Here is a 20,196-nt window from a genome sequence, read left to right as displayed (position 1 = left end):
CCCAGCTTCTCATCCCCTCACCCACTTCCCCCTCACCTGGTTTTACCTATCACCTCGCAGCTTCTCATCCCCACCCACTTCCCCCTCACCTGGTCTCACCTATCACCTCCCAGCTTCTCATCCCCACCCACTTCCCCCTCACCTGGTCTCACCTATCACCTCCCAGCTTCTCACCCCCCCACCCACTTCCCCCTCACCTGGTCTCACCTATCACCTCCCAGCTTCTCACCCCCCCCACCCACTTCCCCCTCACCTGGTTTCACCTATCACCTCCCAGCTTCTCATCCCCTCACCCACTTCCCCCTCACCTGGTCTCACCTATCACCTCCCAGCTTCTCATCCCCTCACCCACTTCCCCCTCACCTGGTTTTACCTATCACCTCGCAGCTTCTCATCCCCACCCACTTCCCCCTCACCTGGTCTCACCTATCACCTCCCAGCTTCTCATCCCCACCCACTTCCCCCTCACCTGGTCTCACCTATCACCTCCCAGCTTCTCACCCCCCCCACCCACTTCCCCCTCACCTGGTCTCACCTATCACCTCCCAGCTTCTCACCCCCCCCCACCCACTTCCCCCTCACCTGGTCTCACCTATCACCTCGCAGCTTCTCATCCCCACCCACTTCCCCCTCACCTGGTCTCACCTATCACCTCCCAGCTTCTCATCCCCACCCACTTCCCCCTCACCTGGTCTCACCTATAACCTCCCAGCTTCTCATCCCCTCACCCACTTCCCCCTCACCTGGTCTCACCTATCACCTCCCAGCTTCTCACCCCCCCACCCACTTCCCCCTCACCTGGTCTCACCTATCACCTCCCAGCTTCTCACCCCCACACCCACTTCCCCCTCACCTGGTCTCACCTATCACCTCCCAGCTTCTCATCCCCACCCACTTCCCCCTCACCTGGTCTCACCTATAACCTCCCAGCTTCTCATCCCCTCACCCACTTCCCCCTCACCTGGTCTCACCTATCACCTCCCAGCTTCTCACCCCCCCACCCACTTCCCCCTCACCTGGTCTCACCTATCACCTCCCAGCTTCTCACCCCCACACCCACTTCCCCCTCACCTGGTCTCACCTATAACCTCCCAGCTTCTCATCCCCTCACCCACTTCCCCCTCACCTGGTCTCACCTATCACCTCCCAGCTTCTCACCCCCCCACCCACTTCCCCCTCACCTGGTCTCACCTATCACCTCCCAGCTTCTCACCCCCACACCCACTTCCCCCTCACCTGGTCTCACCTATCACCTCCCAGCTTCTCACCCCCACACCCACTTCCCCCTCACCTGGTCTCACCTATCACCTCCCAGCTTCTCACCCCCACCCACTTCCCCCTCACCTGGTCTCACCTATCACCTCCCAGCTTCTCACCCCCCCCACCCACTTCCCCCTCACCTGGTCTCACCTATCACCTCCCAGCTTCTCACCCCCCCCACCCACTTCCCCCTCACCTGGTCTCACCTATCACCTGCCAGCTTCTCATCCCCTCACCCACTTCCCCCTCACCTGGTCTCACCTATAACCTCCCAGCTTCTCACCCCCCCCACCCACTTCCCCCTCACCTCGTCTCACCTATCACCTCCCAGCTTCTCACCCCCCCACCCACTTCCCCCTCACCTGGTCTCACCTATCACCTCCCAGCTTCTCACCCCCCCACCCACTTCCCCCTCACCTGGTCTCACCTATCACCGCCCAGCTTCTCACCCCCACCCACTTCCCCCTCACCTGGTCTCACCTATCACCTCCCAGCTTCTCATCCACACCCACTTCCCCCTCACCTGGTCTCACCTATCACCTCCCAGCTTCTCACCCCCCCCACCCACTTCCCCCTCACCTGGTCTCACCTATCACCTCCCAGCTTTTCACCCCCACCCACTTCCCCCTCACCTGGTCTCACCTATCACCTCCCAGCTTCTCACCCCCCCCACCCACTTCCCCCTCACCTGGTCTCACCTATCACCTCCCAGCTTCTCACCCCCCCACCCACTTCCCCCTCGCCTGGTCTCACCTATCACCTGCCAGCTTGCCCTCCTCCTCCCCACCTTAGTCTGGCTTCTTCCCTCTTCCTTTCCAGACCTGATGGAGTTTCTTGGCCCAAAACACTGATGCTGCCAGACGGACTGAGTCCCTCCAGGATTTGGTGTGTGTTAACAAATATTATGCCTGGAAATCCTTTCCCATCCCATTCTCTTAAAGCAGTTAGAGTCCATTTCTTCGATCCAGATTCGGAGAACATAGTTTAGTAGGTAGGCCCTTTGTCTCGCTATGTTTGTACTACCCATGAAGCCGAGTTAAACTGAACGCCTTGCCTGCACCTTATCTAAATTGCCTCATACCCTGCCTGTTCATGTGCCTGTCTAGAAGATTTTTAAACATTGCTGTCAGATCTGCTTCCAGCAGGATGCTCCAGGCATCTACCACTCTCTGTCTTAAAAAAAATCTTCCCACCTAATTTCCGTTAAACTTCCCCTTCTCACTTTAAAGCTACGGTTTCCAGCATTTGACGGTTCCACCCTCGGGAAAAGACTGACTACCCTATTTTATGCCACTCATAACACCCCTCTTTCAAACCAGCTATCGCTCCAGAGGAAACTTCTCCTCACTGCCAATGCTCTCTATTCCAAGCAACATCCTGGTGAACCTATCCTGCACACTCTCCAAGCCTTTCTGTAAGAAGGTGACCAGGGCTGCACGGCCCATTGAGTAACAGCAAACTATAAGCTTCTTCATAAAGGAGCACCTGGTGGGGGCTTGAGGTACAGCCCTCCCATAAAGTCATCAGGTGTCTTGGCTCTGAGGCTTTCTCCTCATTTGATAGGCACAGAGTGATATCATTAGAAGGGACTGTTGGAGCAGATGAGAGGGTTTGTAGCCGACTGAACAATGGGATTTAAATGCTCTTTGTTCTTCCAGCAATCAATGGCGGTCCCTCCAACTCCACTACACACAAGTCGGGTGCTCCAAGAAGAGAAGGACATGTGGGAGGAGGTGAAGGTCAGTGCATTCACCCTCACATTACCCTATCACAAAGAGTGAAAGAGAGAGCCAGCCCATACGTACAGAGCACCTTCCACAATCTTTGACCATCACACAGTCATTGAAATCCTTTGCTGGTGTGGCTTCTGTGCCGTTGATGGAAAGCAGCGTCCAGAAGCTCGTCCTCTTGGCGACCATGGACAAAGGCTAAACCAGGAAGGCCGGACCAAGGTGCTCAGGCCAGTTAGGCCTGAGGTAACTCCTGGACTGGCCAGCCGAAAGGGTTTTGGTGTTCTACTATGCACGAGGAATCACAGTGTAGTGTCGAGGTGCTGAGGAAGAGAGGATTAGAGTGGCGAGAGGCTTGTCAGAGGGAAGGGCTTAGGGAGCATTTGAGAAAGGAGTGTAGGGATTGGAAGGAAGGGCATATCAGACTGATGGGGAAAGATGGGAGAGCAGAGTGTGTGTATGGTACTGGGACAGGAGCTTTGAAGAGAGAAGCATGGGGGGTGGTGGGTTGAAGAGGTATTCAACCCAACATGCTTATGGGGTTGTTCAAGCATGAAGTGGATTCCTGGGTAGAGCAGAGAATGTGTCAGTGAGAAGAGAGTGGGGCGGAGACAGTACGTGGGGTGGAAGGTGATGGGTAGAGGAGCCCAGAGGATTTGACAGGAGGAGAGCCAGTGAGTTCTGAACCAGAATCAGTTTTATGGTCGCTGACATACAGTACGTTGAGATTTTTTTTTAAATTTGCAGCAGCAGTACATAAAAATACTAATTTACAGTAATAAATATAAAAAATAATAGAGCCAAAAGAGAGCAAAGCATGAGGACCTTCCGGCAATCCGATGGCGGAGGGTAAGAGGTTGTTCCTAAGGTGTTGAGTGTGTGTCCTCGGGCTCCCTGATGGTAGTAAAGAGGGGCATGTGCCAGGTGGTGGGTGTCCTTGATGATGGTGCCACCTTGTTGAGGCATTGACTATTGAAGATGCCCTCGATGTTGGGAAGGCTAATGCCCATGATGGAGTTGGCTGAATTTAAAACCCTCTGCAGCTTTTTCTGATCCTGTGCAGTGACCCCTCCGTGCCAGACGGTGATGTACCACTCAGAATGCTCTTCACAGTGCAATTTACTACACACCAAATGTCCTGAAACTCCTAATGAAATGTTGTGTTGGGTCCAGGATGAGATCTTCAGAGACGTTGACACCCTGGAACGAGGCTCTGCCCCTTTCCACTACTGACCCCTCGATGGAAACCGGTGTGTGTGTTCTTCCCAACTCCCCCTGCCTGAAGTCCGCAATCAGTTCCTCACCGACGCTGAGTGCAAAGGTTGTTGCTGCGACACCACTCCACCATTACATTCTTCAGGGTCAGACCAGTTGCTCACGGGCCTTGACACGAGAACACTGTGTGTACTCGGATTTTGTCAATGAGTGGGCCTGTAACCTGTTCAGTCACTCCAGAATTAAACAGAGGCAGGAGACCTTCACGCTAGTGTGATTGCTTCACAGAGCCAGTGATCGGGTTTGGATGTCCACTGTTTGTACATTCTCCCCGTGGGTTTCCTCCGGGTGCTCCAGTTTCCTCCCACATTCCAGAGACATATGGTTGGGGTCAGTGAGCTGTGGGCGTGATACACTGGGGTCAGAAGCTTGGTGACACGCAGGCTGTGGCCGGTACATCCTCGGACCGTGAAGGTTGCTGATGCATCTCACTGTGTGTTCGATGTGCATTTATTTATAGTTTTCAAATCTTCTATTGTATCTCTTTATTTTCCTGTAAATGCTTTCAAGAAAATGAATCTCCAGGTAGTATACGTTGACATACTGTTTACGTACTTTCGTAATAAATGTACTCATGTCCTGGCAAGAAGTGGAGCTGAGTCTCTCTAAATTTAAACTGAGGCAGGGGTTGCTAAGATGGCGGCACGGTAGTGTAGCAGCCAGCATGTTCATTTTACAGTGATGGGGGCGCAATTCCCACAGCTGTTTGCACATTCTTCCCCTGACCCCGTGCTTCAGTTTCCAAAGACGTGCTGGTTAGTAGGTTAGTAAGTTACGGGCGTGCTACGTTGGCGCTGGAAGCACGGGCTCCTCTCGGACCGTGCTGGCTGTTGATACAAATGAAGCATTTCTCTGTGTGTTCGATGTATAGGTACAGTATTCACCCGCCTTGGAAATGTTCAAGTTTTATTGTTTTACAACATTGAATCACAGTGGATTTAATTTGGCTTTTCTGACACTGGTCAACAGAAAAAGACTCTTCCGTGACAGAGTAAATACAGATCTCTACAAAGTGATCTAAATTAATCTCAAATATAAAACACAAAATAATTGATTCCATAAGTATTCACCCACCCCCCTTTAATATGACACACTAAATCATCACTGACGCACTGATTTTAGAAGTCCCGTAATTAGATAAATAGAGATGTGTTTTCAGAGACCTGTATGCTTTCAAGGTGTTTCAATTGATGGTAGTAAAAATACCCCTGTGTCTGGAAAGTCCAACTGCTGGTGAGTCAATATCCTGGCAAAAGCTACACCATGCAGACAAAAGAACACTCCAAGCAACTCTGTGAAAAGGTTATTGAAAACTGCAAGTCAGGAGAATGATACAAGAAAATTTCTAAGTCACTTGGAGTACAGTTAAGTCAATCATCAAGAAATGGAAAGATTATGTCACAGCTGTAAATCTGCCAAGAACAGGCTGTCCTCAAAAACTGAGTGACCGTGCAAGAAGGGAGCTAGTGAGGGAGGCCACCAAGAGGGGTTACAAGCCTCAGTGGCTGAGATGGGAGAGACTGCACATCGCCCAGGTGTTTCACCAGTCGCAGCTTTATGGGGGAGTGGCAAAGAGAAAGCTGCTGTTCAAAAAATCTCACATGAAATCTCAGCTAGAGATCCCTAGAAGGCATGCAGGAGACTCTGGCCAGCTGGAAGTGGTTCTATGGTCTGATTAAACTAAAATTGAGCTTTTTGGCCGTCAGACTAAACTCTGAATTTGGTGTAAGCCCAACACCGCACATCATCAAAAACACCATTCCTACGGTAAATCATGGTGGTGCCTGCATCAGGCTGTGGGGATGCTTCACTGCAGCAGGCCCTGGATGGCTGCCGTGATTCAATGTTGTAAAGCAATAAAACATGAACACCTCCAAGGAGGGGTGAATACTTGTTATAGGCATTGTATGATAGGTATGTGTTAATAGTATTTCATTTCTCATATATCTCAGTGACGTATATGTACTTTGATAATAAGTTTACCCTGACTTTGAAAAATAGGAAAAATAGCTGATATATTTCTTTGATGGTAAAACTAACTCCAAATCATGTTGGACAGAGAAAGGAGGGGATGTTGGGAGGAAGCTCTCTCAGGGCACGATAAAGCCAGAGGTCATCTCTCATTGTCTTCTCCATCCACATTCAAGAAGGGGCCCAACTGATGAATATGTCTCCAGGATAGGCTGGTTCCTGCTTGTTAGCGATGAAAGGAATTTGATTCGGTTTTCAACCAATGCCCTTTCCTGAGACCCGACTGAAAGACAAACAAACAGTGCAAGTTTTTCTTGAAACCACGAGTGTATTATAATAGGCAGGCACTCAGGGAGAAGAGGGGGAAGGAAGAGGCGGAGAGGTGAAGTCGAGCAGTGCATCCCCACAGGAAGAGCTGCAAATCCATGTTCCTGTTCCCAAGGGTTTGCAAACAGAACAGAACAGAGGAAGGGAAATGACTTGGCAGGTCGTGGTGATAGCAGGAATGTAAAGTTGCGTCGATCCAGTCTGAGTATGCTCTGTGGGGAAGGGTCTGAGAGAGTCGACATTTGCCATTTTACTCTGCCCCCATGTAAATTCGGTGTGCTCCCGCCCCATCACTGTCCCCTAGCTCATGATGCTGAGCTTCCAACCCTGTGGTCTTCACTGACCCAGACCCACCCCAACTGTGGACAAAGCCCCTTTTGTCACTCTGCAGGTGAGCTCTCCTACCTGGCAGTAAGCAACTTCAGTTGTACAAAAATGAAGAATAGCGAACACTGGAAATAGAAGATTAAATCCACAACATTGTAATCCTTTAATCAATTGTTAACATTCCTGACAGGTGTCCTCCCCCCACCGTACACCCTGTTCTCAATCCCTCCATTGCCTTTAAATCTCTCATGAAATCTGTCAGATTATCTGTTTCGACCACCTGTGCGACAAGGAGTCTCCCTGCTTTCACTAGCCCTAAATCCTCAAACCCTGTGGGAAGACCTTCTTCAGAAGCACTGTGGGTTTCAAGAAGGGAACCCAGCATCACCTTCGCAAGGCAGCCTCGCCTGCAAAACCCAGGTCTTGGAGAATGAATATTTAAAAGACATCGGAACATTTGGTATGGCGAGCAGTCCAAGCTCGAGTCAGTGCTGTCCCCTTGTGTTCACTTGGCACAAGACAAGTTTTACTTCGTTAACTGCAGAATGCTGCAACATTCATAGACGCATGGTCTTGGACTATATTTGTTTATGTGACTGTATTTTACTGATATTTTATATGTACCTTGTGGTGTGTGTGACTGTTGGTGCTGTGTTTTGTCCCTTGGCCCCAAAGTAACGCTGTTCTGTTTGGCTGTAATCGTGGGTATTCATGTAGGGTTGAATGACAATTGAACTTGAATTTAAGGGCTAAAACTATGGGAGTAGTTGGCCTGTTGCCACGTGATAGAGAATGTAGGGAAGAATGTTGCCATGGGACCTGTCATTGCATCATTTCCCCAGGGTAAGTGATTGCCCTCTCGGCTACTCCCAGTTGAAGGAAGGTCAGTCAGCGAGTCCCTGGTGGGCACTTCAAAGCTAACATCAAAATCAAAAATTCAACATTACATCTAAAAACTGGGGAGACATTGCCCTCAATAGATACTCCTGGAGGAAATCTGTTCAAGAGGGAGCTGCACTAAATGAGAGTGACTGCTGCTGTACCGCAGAGGACAAGGGGAAGCTGGCAGAGGGGAGACTGAACAACCAGCCACCGCTTACTGTACCAGAATGTGTGGCCACCTGAGGACCCACCAATAGACAGTGCACACTACCACTACTGGAAGGACACAGTTAGAACAGCAGCTGTTCATCACTAGATTTCTTCTCCCCTGGCCATTAGCAGCTTCCTTATTAAAATTACCATTCAATGCAGCGTGCTTCCATTTTCTAAAAGGTCTCTTATTTATGAAATGTCTTCTCAGACTCTGGATATTCACTAGGGCTTGCCTGCAAACTTTCTGTAACTTCAGTAAATAGTTCAATCAGGTTAATCAGACATAAAATTACCTTTAACTATTCCCATATTGACATGCTTCAAGTAGTTTCTCAACACTATTACAACATAGAACACCTCAGGCCTATTGGCCCACAGTGTGTACTGACCTTACAACCTACTTGAAAAGTTTGAAGTAAGTTTATTATCAAAGTACATATATATCACCATATATAATTATTCATATATAATTCATTTCCCCATGGGCATACTCAATAAATCCATAATAGAATAACTACCAAAATAGAGTCAATGAAAGACTTGTGTGTTCAACCAGTGTGCAAAGGACAACAAACTGTGCAAATACAAAAAAAAATTCATAATAATAATAAGTAAGCAATAAGTATCGAGAACATGAGATGAAGAGTCATTCAAAGTGAGTCGATAGGTTGCGGGAACAGCTCAGTGATTGGGTGAGTGAAGTTATCCCTACTGGTTCAGGAGCCTGATGGCTGACTGTTCCTGAACCTAGTCTGCTGTACCACCTTCTTGACGGCAGCAGTGAGAAAGGACCATGCCCTTGGTGGTGGGGATCCCTGATGATGGATTCTGCTTTCCTGAGACAGTGCTCCATGTAGATATGCTCAGCGGTGGTGAGGGCTTCACCGGTGACGGACTGGGCTGTATCCACTACATTTTGTAGGACATTGGTGTTTCCATACCAGACTATGATGCAACCAGTCAATATACTCTCCACTGCACATTTAGTCAAAGTTTTAGACGGTCAAGCTAAATGTTCAGGAACTTCTGTGCAGAGGCGTTGCGTGCTTTCTTGGTAATTGTGCTAATGTGCTGGACACAGGACAGATCCTCTGAAATGATAACACTGAGGAATTTAAAGTTACTGTCCCTTTCCACTTCTGATCCCTTGAGGAGGACTGGCTCATAGATCTCTAGTTTTCCTCTACGGAAGTCAATAATCAGCTCCTTGGTCTTGCTGACATTGAGTGAGAAGAAGTTGTTATTGTGGCACCACTCAGCCAGATTTCATGTGCTGACTCATTTGCAAAGATGCTCTCACGCCAACTTCAGGGATGGAAATCACAGAAGCACTCTGGGAGTTTATAGGTGCCTCCATGTTTTGACAGTCAAAGCAAGCAAAAAAAGGCAATGACCTTGTTGTCACCTATGTCACTTGGTTTTGCTTTGTAGGAGGTGATAACATTCGAGCTATGACACAGCTGTTGAGCATCCTTCAGACTTTGTAGTTTGGTCCATGTGCCTGTCCAAGAGTTTCTTAAATGCCCGTAATTTATCTGCCTCTATAGCCACCCCGACAGTGCAATCCCCCACTCACCACTGTTTCTGACATCCCTCAATCACCTTAAAGTTATGCCCCCTTGTATTAGCTATTTCCATCCTGGGAAAAGGCCTCTGGCTATCCACATTGTCTGCAATACTCTGCAAAAGTCTTAAGCACATATTGCATATATAGCTAGGATACCTAGGACTTTTGCACAGTACTCTAGTAATTTTATGTATTGCCCTGTACTACTGCCGCAGAAAAACAAATTTCATGACATATGTGAATGATGATAAAACTTGATTCTGATATGGGTCTGTATTGTGGACTTGAGAGTGGGAAGGCGGCAGGGAGAGGGGAATCATGGTTGGGAAAAGGAAGTGGGAGAGGGGAGGGAGCAGGAAGCACCAGAGAGACGTTCTGTGATGATCAATAAACCAATTGTTTGGAATCAAATGAACTTGCCTGGTGTCTCGGGGCTGGGTGTGTCTGCACCTGTGTAACCCCCTGTCCCTGGCACTCCTTCTTTGCCACTTATCGCACACCCTTCCCCCAGCGCTCCATCCTCAACATTCCCAACATCCCTTGCTCCCGCCAGATCTACAAACTCGCCCTCTGCTTCATGGTGACAAACACAGTACTGTCTATCTATATACATGTCCCTAAGACTTCTGCCTGTTATCATCTTGTACCTCTCTATCAAGTCACCCTTCATTATCATTCACTGCAGAGAAAAAGACCCTAGCCTGCTCAACATTTCCTCACAAGACATGCTCTCCAATCTGAACAGCATCCTAGTAAACCTCTTCTGCACCCTCTCGAAAGCTCCTACATCCTTCCTGTAAGGAAGTGACCAGAAAGGAACACAATATTCCAATGTTCGATGAGCTGGCTATTCATTGCCAAATTTATCCTGAGATAATAACATTTTCATTCCTCTAATCTTTGGGTCCCACTTCAGTACTTGAGAAGATTAGAGACTGTGGTCAGACTCTGTCTAAGATCTACAATCCACTTTAAAAAGCATACCTTGCTGAGCTGTGGGAGCAATATACTGTGGAAAGAGCATGCTGTCTATTCATGAATAGTGATTCAAAATTGATCAATGGAAGAAGGCTCCATAGCCATTTTCATCTCTAACGATGGCTAAGATTGACTTTATGAGAATAAAGCACCTACAGCCAAGTCTGGCCTTAGTCAGTCTCTCTAAACCAAGCCTGTCTGAATCTCAGGCTGGCCATTCTCTGTCGTTATAGGTTCAAAGGTCCAACTTAATGTCAGAGAAGTGTGTACAATATACAAACGTGTACATCCTGAAATGCTTTTTCTTTGCAACCATCCACAAAAACAGAGGAGTGATAGTCAAATGTTGGAACGCCGAAGTCCACCCCCCCCCCCCCACCCAGCTCCCCTCCCTCTCGTGCATAAGCGGCAGCAAGCAACAATCCCTCCTCCCCCCACCGGCAAGAAAAAGCATCAGCACCCACCACCGAGCACTCAAGTGTGAGCAAAGCAACAGCAAAGACACAGACTTGCAGTTACCCCAAAGACTACTCGATCACCCGGTATCCACCTAGTAAGGGAGAAGAAGGTACGTCCGTTTTCCCAGCGAGCGGGGAGACATAACGAACAAATCACTGATTTACCATGTTAAAAGCCCGTTATGTAGCTTTTTCCGAGCTCTGTGCCTGAAGATCTCAAAGCTCTCGGGTCTCTGGGCGCACAGCCATAGATATTCCGACTCCCCCGGTGACACAAGGATCTCCTGCTGTGACACTGACCCTCGATCCACCCGTCTCCAGAGCCCTGAGATCCTAGGCTTCCGAATCCGAGTCGGACTCTTAGGCCGAGCCCTTTGTGTGCTGAACAACGGCCAGTTATGAAACCCCAAGAACGGGTCCCATTCCCGCAAAGAACCGAAATCAGCGTGTAACTCCAGGTCAGGGTCTTCAAAAGGGAAAAATAAAGATATTAAAATGGAAGTAGAGCTGCAAGCAAAGGAGTCACCATTTAGTGCCGTCATCACTCCGCTCCGGCTCCAGAATGTAAATAGTACTTGCCCATGGTCAAGTGTTGCCTGAGTCTTGCTGTATACATGCATGGGCTATTTCACCTGCTGAGGACCTGTGAATGGAACTGACCATGTTGCGATCCTTAACGAACATCGCCATTTCTAATCTTATGATGGAAGGAAGGTCTCTCATGAAGCAGTTGAAGATGATTGGGCCCAGCACGCTGCTGTGAGGAACCCTAGGACTGGGTTACTTCATCTCCAACACCCACAACCATCTTCCCTGTGCGTGCCTTGGCAGTATTTCCCCTCGAGACCCATTGGCCAGTTTTAGGTCTCGGGGAGGACTCACATAGCCCAGGAAAGTTGTAAGCTGGGAATCGGTGAGCAGGTTCCTGGTTAGCTGGTACTACCAGGTAGCACCTTCCTTCACTCTGCTGATCATTAAGATGGATTGGGTAGGAATGAATCTGAATCAGGTTTATTATCGTGAAATTTGTTAACTTAGCAGCAGTGCAATACATAATATAGAAGAAGAAAAATAATAAATGAATAAGTAAATCAATTACAGTATGCATATATTAAATAGATTAAAAATCGTGCAAAAATGGAAATGTATTTTAAAAGTGAGGTAATGTTCACGGGTTTGTGTCCATTTAAGAATCGGATGGCAGAGGGGAAGAAGCTGTTCCTGAATCGCTGAGTGTGTACCTTCAGGCTTCTGTACCTCCTACCTGATGGTAACAGTGAGAAAAGGGCATGCCCTGGGTGCTGGAGGTTCTTAATAATGGGCGCTGCCTTTCTGAGACTAATGTGCTAGATTTGCTTTGTGCCCTGCTTTTGGTGGATGGGGACCTATTGAGCAATCCTCCACAACTCTCCTAGACACCAGTGAAGTGACTTGACTTATTGCTCTCGGTTGGTTAGAGCCACGGGTAGTTCGGGAGCCCATATGTTTGGTATTGTAGCTGGGCCACAGCCCTGACTCACCCAATGCTGTCAAATTCAGTGTTCACTGGGATAATCTTTCAGTGTGTGTTTGCACGTTAAGAACATGAGCTGGCTTTGTGGGTGCTGTGTATTTCCTCAGTCAATTTGCTGGTAAGGGCACTTTGCCCACTCTTTGTAGCTTGCCTGATCGGATTACATGGAGGTGCAAGGGACTGCAGATATAATCTATAGCAACAGTTAATCAACATCAGGGGGAGTGGTGGGTGGTGGTGAGGAATTGTCAATGTCTTCGGTCCAGACCCTATTTTGTGCTGCTCAACTTGTTGAATCTTCAGCAGATTATTGTGGAGAGAGATTCTCTTTCTGAATATTCTACTGAATTTACATGGGGTGGTGGCGCCCAACTGCCTGAGCAATTCCAATTTCTACTTCAGATTGCAAGTGTCCAATATCTTGTTTCATGACTGCAGGAAATCTTATGTCACCAAATTGTACTGTGTGTCAGAGAACAGTGATGAACCAGTGATAATTCTACTTCAAGTTAAAACTTTGTATGCTGTTAAAATGGAAGCATCTGCAGCAAAATGTGTAATGCATGTAATTAGAACATAGAAACTACAATGTTCTGCCGATCTTTGAACCTACTCTAACCTTCGTGCCACATCTGAAGTCTTTTCCTCCAGGCAGTTAATCTGATCGACCATTCTGGTTACCGCCCCCCCCCCCCCCCCCCACAATCCTCTGGCTATCACCCACAGTCACTGCACTGTAAACACTTTAAACTGCTTTTTATAATGCTGTTTACATTGTAAATTCATGCTGCTATTTATCCACATTTTATCCCGTATCCATCCTTTAACCTCTAACTTTATTTTTTATATAATTCTTTATTCTTTATAATTGTTGAATGATGCTTTTGATGCATGCCGTGCCAATAGACCAGAAGTCATAGGGACATAAGGCATGGCTGATTTATTCCAGGAAAGATTCTGGCATGGATAAAGCAGTGGCTGATTGGCAGGAGGTAAAGAGTGGGAATAAAGGGGGCCTTTTCTGGTTGGCTGCCAGTGACTAGTAGTGTTCCACAGGGGTCGGTGTTAGGACCACTTCTTTTTATGCTGCATGTCAGTGATTTGGATGATGAAATTGATGGCTTTGTGGCCAAGACTGCGGACAATACAAAGATAGATATTGAGGAAGCAGAGAGGCTACAGAAGGACTTAAACAGATTGGGAGAATGGGCAAAGAAATGGCAGATGGAATAGTGGCAGGAAGTGCATGACCATGCATTTGGCAGAAAAAGATAAAAGCGGGAGTCCAAATGGGGAGAAAATTCAAAAATCTGAGGTGCAAGGGACTTGGGAATCCTTGTGCGGGACTCCCTAAAGATTAATTTGCAGGTTGAATCAGTGGTGAGGAAGGCAATGTTAACATTCACTTCAAGAGGACTTGAATATAAAAGTAAGGTAAGTTGTAAAGCGGAGGCTGTACAAGGCACTGGTGAGGCCTCACTTGAAAAATTGTGAGCAGTTTTGGCCCCTTATTTAAGAAAGGAGAGGGTTGAGAGGAGTTTCACAAGAATGATATTCCGGGAATGAAAGGGTTATCATGTGAGCAGTGATTCAAGGCTTTTGACCACTCAGTGGAATCTAGCAGAATGAGGAGGGGTCTCATTGAAACCTTTCACATGTTGGAAGGCCGAGACGGAGTGGATGGTGTCTAGGATGAGAGGACACAGCCTCAAAATAGAGGGAAGTCCATTTAGAACAGAGATAAGGAGGAAGTTGTTTAGCCAGAATGTGGTGAATATGTGGAATTTGTTGCCACAGGAGGCAGTGGAGTCCCAGTCATTGGGTGCTTTTAAGACAGAGGTTGATAGGTTCATGATGAGTTAGGGCGTGACAGGTTATGGTGAGAAGGTAGAAGAATGGTGTTGAGAGGAAAATGGAAGACTGTGGAAGACACTAGCAGTATGCCTGATGTTGTAGTGTGTGAAGGAAGAGAAGTGAGTGCAGTTACTATTACAAGAGAGAAGGTGCTCAAAAAGCTGAAAGACCTAAAGGTACATCAGTCACCTGGACCAGATGATCTGCACCGTAATGTTCTGAAAGAGGTAGTGTTAGAGATTATGGTTGCATTAGAAATGATCTTTCAAAAATTATTGGACTCTGGCATAGTACCAGAGGACTGGAAAATTGCAAATGTCACTCCACTCTTTAAAAAAGGAGGGAGGCAGTAGAAAGGAAATTATAGACCAGTTAGCCTGACCTCAGAGGTTGGGAAGATGTTAGAGTCAGTTGTTAAGGATGAGGTGATGGAGTACTTGGTGACACAGAACAAGATGGTACAAAGTCATCATGGTTTCTGTCAGGGAAAATCCTGCCTGACGAGCCTGTTGGAATTCTTTGAGGAGATTACAAGTAGGATAGATAAAGGAGATGTAGTGGATGTTGTATATTTGGACTTCCAGAAGGCCTTTGACAAGGTGCCACACATGAGGCTGCTTACCAAGTTAAGAGCCCATGGTATTACAGGAAAGTTACTAACGTGGTTAGAGCATTGGCTGATTGGTAGGAGGCAGCGAGTGAGAATAAAATGAGCCTTTTCTGGTTGGCTGCCAGTGACTAGTGGTGTTCCGCAGGGGTCGGTGTTGGGACCACTTCTTTTTATGCTGTATATAAATGATTTAGATGATGGAATGGATGGCTTTGTCGTCAAGTTTACAGACAATATGAAGATTGGTGGAGGGGCAGGTAGTGGTGAAGAAACAGGTAGGATGCAGAAGGACTTGGACAGATTATGAGAATGGGCAAGAAAGTGGCAAATGAAATACAATGTTGGAAAATGCCTGGTCATGCACTTTGGTCGTAGAAATAAATGTGCAGACTATTTTCTAAATGAGGAGAAAATCCAGGAATCTGAGATGCAGAGGGACTTGGGAGTCCTTGTGCAAAACACCCTGAAGAATTAACTTGCAGGTTGAGTCGGTGGTGAGGAAGGCAAATGCCATGTTAGCATTCATTTCAAGAGGTCTAGAATACAAGAGCAGGGATGTGATGCTGAGGCTTTATAAGGCACTAGTGAGGCCTCACCTTGAGTATTGTGAACAGTTTTGGGTCCCTCATCTTAGAAAAGCTGTGCTGACATTGGAGAGGATTCAGTGGAGGTTCACAAGGATGATTTTGGGAATGAAAGGGTTATCATATGAGGAACGTTTGATGGCTCTGGGTCTGTACTCGCTGGAATTTAGAAGGATGAGGGGACATTTCATTGAAACTTGAATGTTGAAAGGTCTAGACAGAGTAGATGTGGAAAGGATGTTTCCCATGATGAGAGAATCGAGGACAAGAGGGCACAGTCTCAGGATAAAGGGGCACCTTTTCAAAACGGAGATGTGGAGAAATTTCTTTAGCCAAAGGGTGGTGAATTTGTTGCCACTTGCAGGTGTGGAGGCCAGGTCATTGAGTGTATTTAAGGAAGATATTGATGTGTTCTTGATTGGACATGGCATCAAAGGTTACAGGAAGAAGACCAGGAACTGAGGTTGAGGAGGAGAAAAAGAAAGGATGAGCCATGATTAAATGGCGGAGCAGACTCGATGGGCCAGATGAATAATTCTGCTCCTATGTCTTATGGATCAGCCATGATCAAATGGTAGAGCAGACTCAATGGGCTGAATGGCCTAATTCTGCTGCTGTGTCTTGTGCTATTATTTATCACCCCTCTCCATACACCACAGCGAATTCCTAATACACGTAAATGTATATTGCTAATAAAGTTGAACTTTATCCTTGAATCTAACCCTTCCCTTCTATATAACCCTCCTTTTCTCTGTCATCCATGTGCCTATCCAAGAGTTTCTTAAATGTCCCAAATTTGCCTCTATTACCATATCTGGCAGGGCATTCCATGCACGCACGTAAAAGACACGGATTTGACATTCACCCTATACTTTTCTCCATTCACCTTCGACAATGTCCCCTCAGCTTTGCTCTAAGTACTGTGCTTTGTCCTCCACTTTCAGGATGAGATGACGAGTGCCCTCGCCACAATGAGAGTTGACTATGACCAGGTGACAATCAAGGACTTGGATAAAACCAGCAACCCGCTGCTGAACAAGAGGCGGAAGAAGCAGATTTCATCGGCGCGTTCGTCTTCAGCGATTTGCAGCAACCAGTGAGCAGCAGGACACAGGACTGGGAATGGGCAGCAGAGCTGGCAAGGACCCAAAAGCTACTAACGCTCCACCTGAACTGTAATTCACACCGCCAGAGGCAAAGTTTCCCAACAATAAAGAGGATGTTTGTACTGATGGAGCAGACACAGGAGGGCACAGCTTACTCTAAAATGCCCCAACCCTTTACTGCTCCGTTGCATCTTTTATTACGAACAGTATTTGACTTGGTATTTTAATTTGGTTCTAACTTTGTAATCACATTGAAAGTCAAAAAAAAAATTGCAGATACTGGAAATCTGAAAAGCAGAAGATGCTGAAAATAATCAGCAGGTCAGGCAGCATTTGTGGGAAGAGAATAAGCATTTAGGCTGGTACTTATGGAGAAGAAAGGGGTCCACAGGTGTATCCTGGGCCGTTGAGTTTTAACAGCATGTTCTGTTTACGATTTGTGGTGATGTTGTTGAATTAACTTCAGCAAAGGAAGGTAAATTCTGGTGTCACCTCTGTTCATCAGCTCTAAAGTAAGTGGAGCTCCACATGCTCATTAAATGTCTGGACTCTTAAGTGCACTGATGTACACAGAGATTGTCAAGCTCCCTGAAGGAGGCTACTCATGTCAATAGGATGGTAAAGAAGGTGTTTGGCAAACTTGCCTTCACCAGTGAGGGCACTGAATATAAGAGTCAGGGAGTTGTCTAAAACTTTGGTTGGACTGTATTTGGAGAATTGGGTGAAGTTCTGGTTGGCCCTTTACATGAAGGAGGTTGATTCATTAGAGAGTGTGCCAAAGAGGTTCACCAGGATGCTGGCTGCATTAGAGAGTATTAGCCACAAGGAGGGTTCGGACAAACCTGCGTTGTTTTCTCTGGAGTGTTGGAGGCTGAAGGGACACCTGATAGAGGTTTATAAAATTATGAGAGGAATAGAGAGGGTAAGTAGACAGTGTGCTTTATCCCAAGGGTGGAAACATCAAATCTTAGAAGGCATAGTTTAAGATGGGGAGGGGGGCATTTAAAAGAGATGTATGGGGCTAGTTTTGTTTTGATGCAGAGAGTGGTGGGTGAGCTGCCGGACTGGAGGTGGCAACAGACAGGATGGTGGCTTGTAAGAGGCTGTTATGCAGAATAGGAACAGACAGGGATGTGGATCAAGTGCAGGCAGGTTTTATTTGGCATCACGGTTGGTACAGACATTATTTGTTACTGTGCAGCGCTGTTCTGGGGGGATCCTTGAGATGCGTTTGCCATGAGGTGCTGAAATAAACGTTTTAAACCTTCAGATCAGTCACATCTCTGGGATGTGGTCATGCGCCACCTTCTTCAGGAGGCTGGAGAAGCCAAGTTGACATCACCTCCAGAGAACTCCAGGCTTGCACATGAGGATCAGGGCAGAGTCTTCACTCAGAGAGGAGCAGGCCAAAACAGGCAGGCTGGTGAAATGGAGGGGTCAAAAGCACAAAACCAATGTGGAGTTGAAATTTCTACTGACTCTCTCCGTTAAAAAAAATAGCCCTCCTCCTCTGTGGTGACCCATGGATTTCATGAATAGTCGTTGTATCTGAACTGTGTGCTATGTAAACTTACCAGCTGTTTATTGAAGGACAAGGTTTGTATTTGAATTAAGGTCACAATTTACGTAGGAGAGATGGAAATCCTCCATGTAAATCAAGCTTTTAAGATGTCCCAACATATTTTACAGTTACTAACTTGCTTTTGTTACAATACAAGAAAAAGGCATAAGATTGTATGAAAATGCAGAGAGACTGTCTGGATTCTTTTTGTCTAATACTGCAGTTTCCAGGGTAAATACTGGCTGGGTTGTTGCGGAATTATTTGGAAGAGTTTAACTCCACTTGAGAAAGCAGAACTGACCTCAGCTGACCAACATCGGCATGGGGCCAGGCTCCTGCGACCCAGTTCATTCTAATGGAACAGCCGGCTTGGGGAGAGAGCGGGAAATAAACATGGCCACTGTTCCGAGTGAAGTCGAGTGGGACGCCGTCTGGGTTTTAAGTAGCAAAGATGACCATAGGCAAATAACCTGGCTCCCATGACTCACTGCTGAACAGAATGAAATTTCAAAAGCCTCACTGTACAACCGGTGAGTTGAAATGGCCTGTGGGGGGGGGGGAGCGCGTAGCAGCACTGCCTGAGAGTGGAATGGCCATCTTGAATTTCCCTATAAATAAACCCTTCTCGGTCAAACCATGGGGAAAACACGATGGAGCTGCAGATTAAAACTAGGGTCAAAACAAAAGTGAAAATCCTGTTCCTTGGCCTTTGGGTGCCAGTCACATGCACACATTTCCATTTACACAGGTCTGTCATTGTCAAACGCCAGTGGATAAAGCCCTGGATTACAATAGTTCAAAGATTGTAACAATGTTTAACAGGATATCCTTGTGGTTGAGGGAAGGCTGTTGAGTTCTGGGAATGGGGTGGGGACACATTTTAAGTGAAGAATAATCATGAACATGGACTGGGCTGAATAATCCAACAATTTATAATTACAAAGTAATTTTTAGCAACCAAGTAGCGCCTGCCTGCGAGACAAACTCGCTGATATCTGCTCAAGGTCCATGCCAACTTCCACTGCCACATCTCAACAGTGGATGGAATTGAAACTGTGCAAAGCTCTACCACCCAGCTGACAGGTCAACTAATGCCAGCTCTGAGGGCTTTGGCTGTAAGGATTGCTGAAGTAGGCTGAAACCTTTCACCTCATTGAGTTGGGTCGATCGGCATTAGATTTGGGTCAGTTGGCCCCAATCTTTCACCAGGCAGTTTGTTGTCAGTGAACAGGCTGCCTTTTTTCCCTGTGGTGGTTGGGGAGAGGGGACACGAATGTTGGTTACGAGTAAAGAAAGAACCAAAATCCTTCACAACATCTTCTTAACACTCTTACCGTTTAGATCGACTTTTCATTCGTTCTCACTCTTCCAGTATTGGATTTGCACGCCGCTGGTTCCTGAGCTGAACGTTGCAAAGTGTGCTGTCTGCCAGAACCACCTTTACATTGGGTAAGAGCAACCTTCACCTGGTCCCGTGCACGTCCATCCAGTCACATCATCTCGTCACTGTTCTCTCATTCTGTCCCCTCCCTGGTACCTGACACTGTCAGCTCTGAAGGCGAGAGTCAGTCCCCAGCTCACTTCCCCACCACTGCCTCTCCCGTATCCATTACTGGGTGAATAGCAACTCCCTCAAGCTAGCTATGTAATTAAGGTTGAAAGAGTACAGGGAAAATCTACAAGGATATTGCCAGGACTGGAGGACCCAAGTTATAAGGAAAATACTATTCAATCTTTATTTCTTGGAATGTAGAAGACTGAGGGGAGATTTGATGGAGGTATTCAACATTTTAGGGGTATGTATAGGATAAATGCAAGTAGGCTTTTTCCATTGAGTTTGGGTGGGACTACAACTGGAGGCCATGGGTTAAGATTGAAAGTTGAAAAGGGTAACGTGAGGGGAAACTTCTTCACTCAGAGTCGTGAGAGTGTGGAGTGAGCTAGCAGTGCAGGTGTTGTATGCAAGTTTGATTTCAATGT

General features: G+C 46.9%; 1 protein-coding gene across 1 annotated transcript in view; it reads left to right on the top strand.

Moving 5' to 3' along the window:
- LOC140741939 (MAP kinase-activated protein kinase 2-like) overlaps positions 1-18,402 on the top strand; it is a 163,921-nt gene extending 145,519 nt beyond the window's left edge. Inside the window, exons 9-10 of the mRNA XM_073072529.1 lie at positions 2,919-2,999; positions 16,494-18,402. Of these exons, the coding sequence (XP_072928630.1) occupies positions 2,919-2,999; positions 16,494-16,649 (237 nt within the window). The 3' untranslated portion in view covers positions 16,650-18,402. The remainder of the gene's footprint in view (positions 1-2,918; positions 3,000-16,493) is intronic.
- The last annotated feature ends 1,794 nt before the right edge of the window (positions 18,403-20,196 follow it).

The sequence above is a fragment of the Hemitrygon akajei genome, chromosome 19 (genome assembly GCF_048418815.1).
Source record: "Hemitrygon akajei chromosome 19, sHemAka1.3, whole genome shotgun sequence".
NCBI classification, from domain to species: Eukaryota; Metazoa; Chordata; class Chondrichthyes; order Myliobatiformes; family Dasyatidae; genus Hemitrygon; species Hemitrygon akajei.
This window is presented reverse-complemented; position numbering and strand designations above follow the sequence as displayed.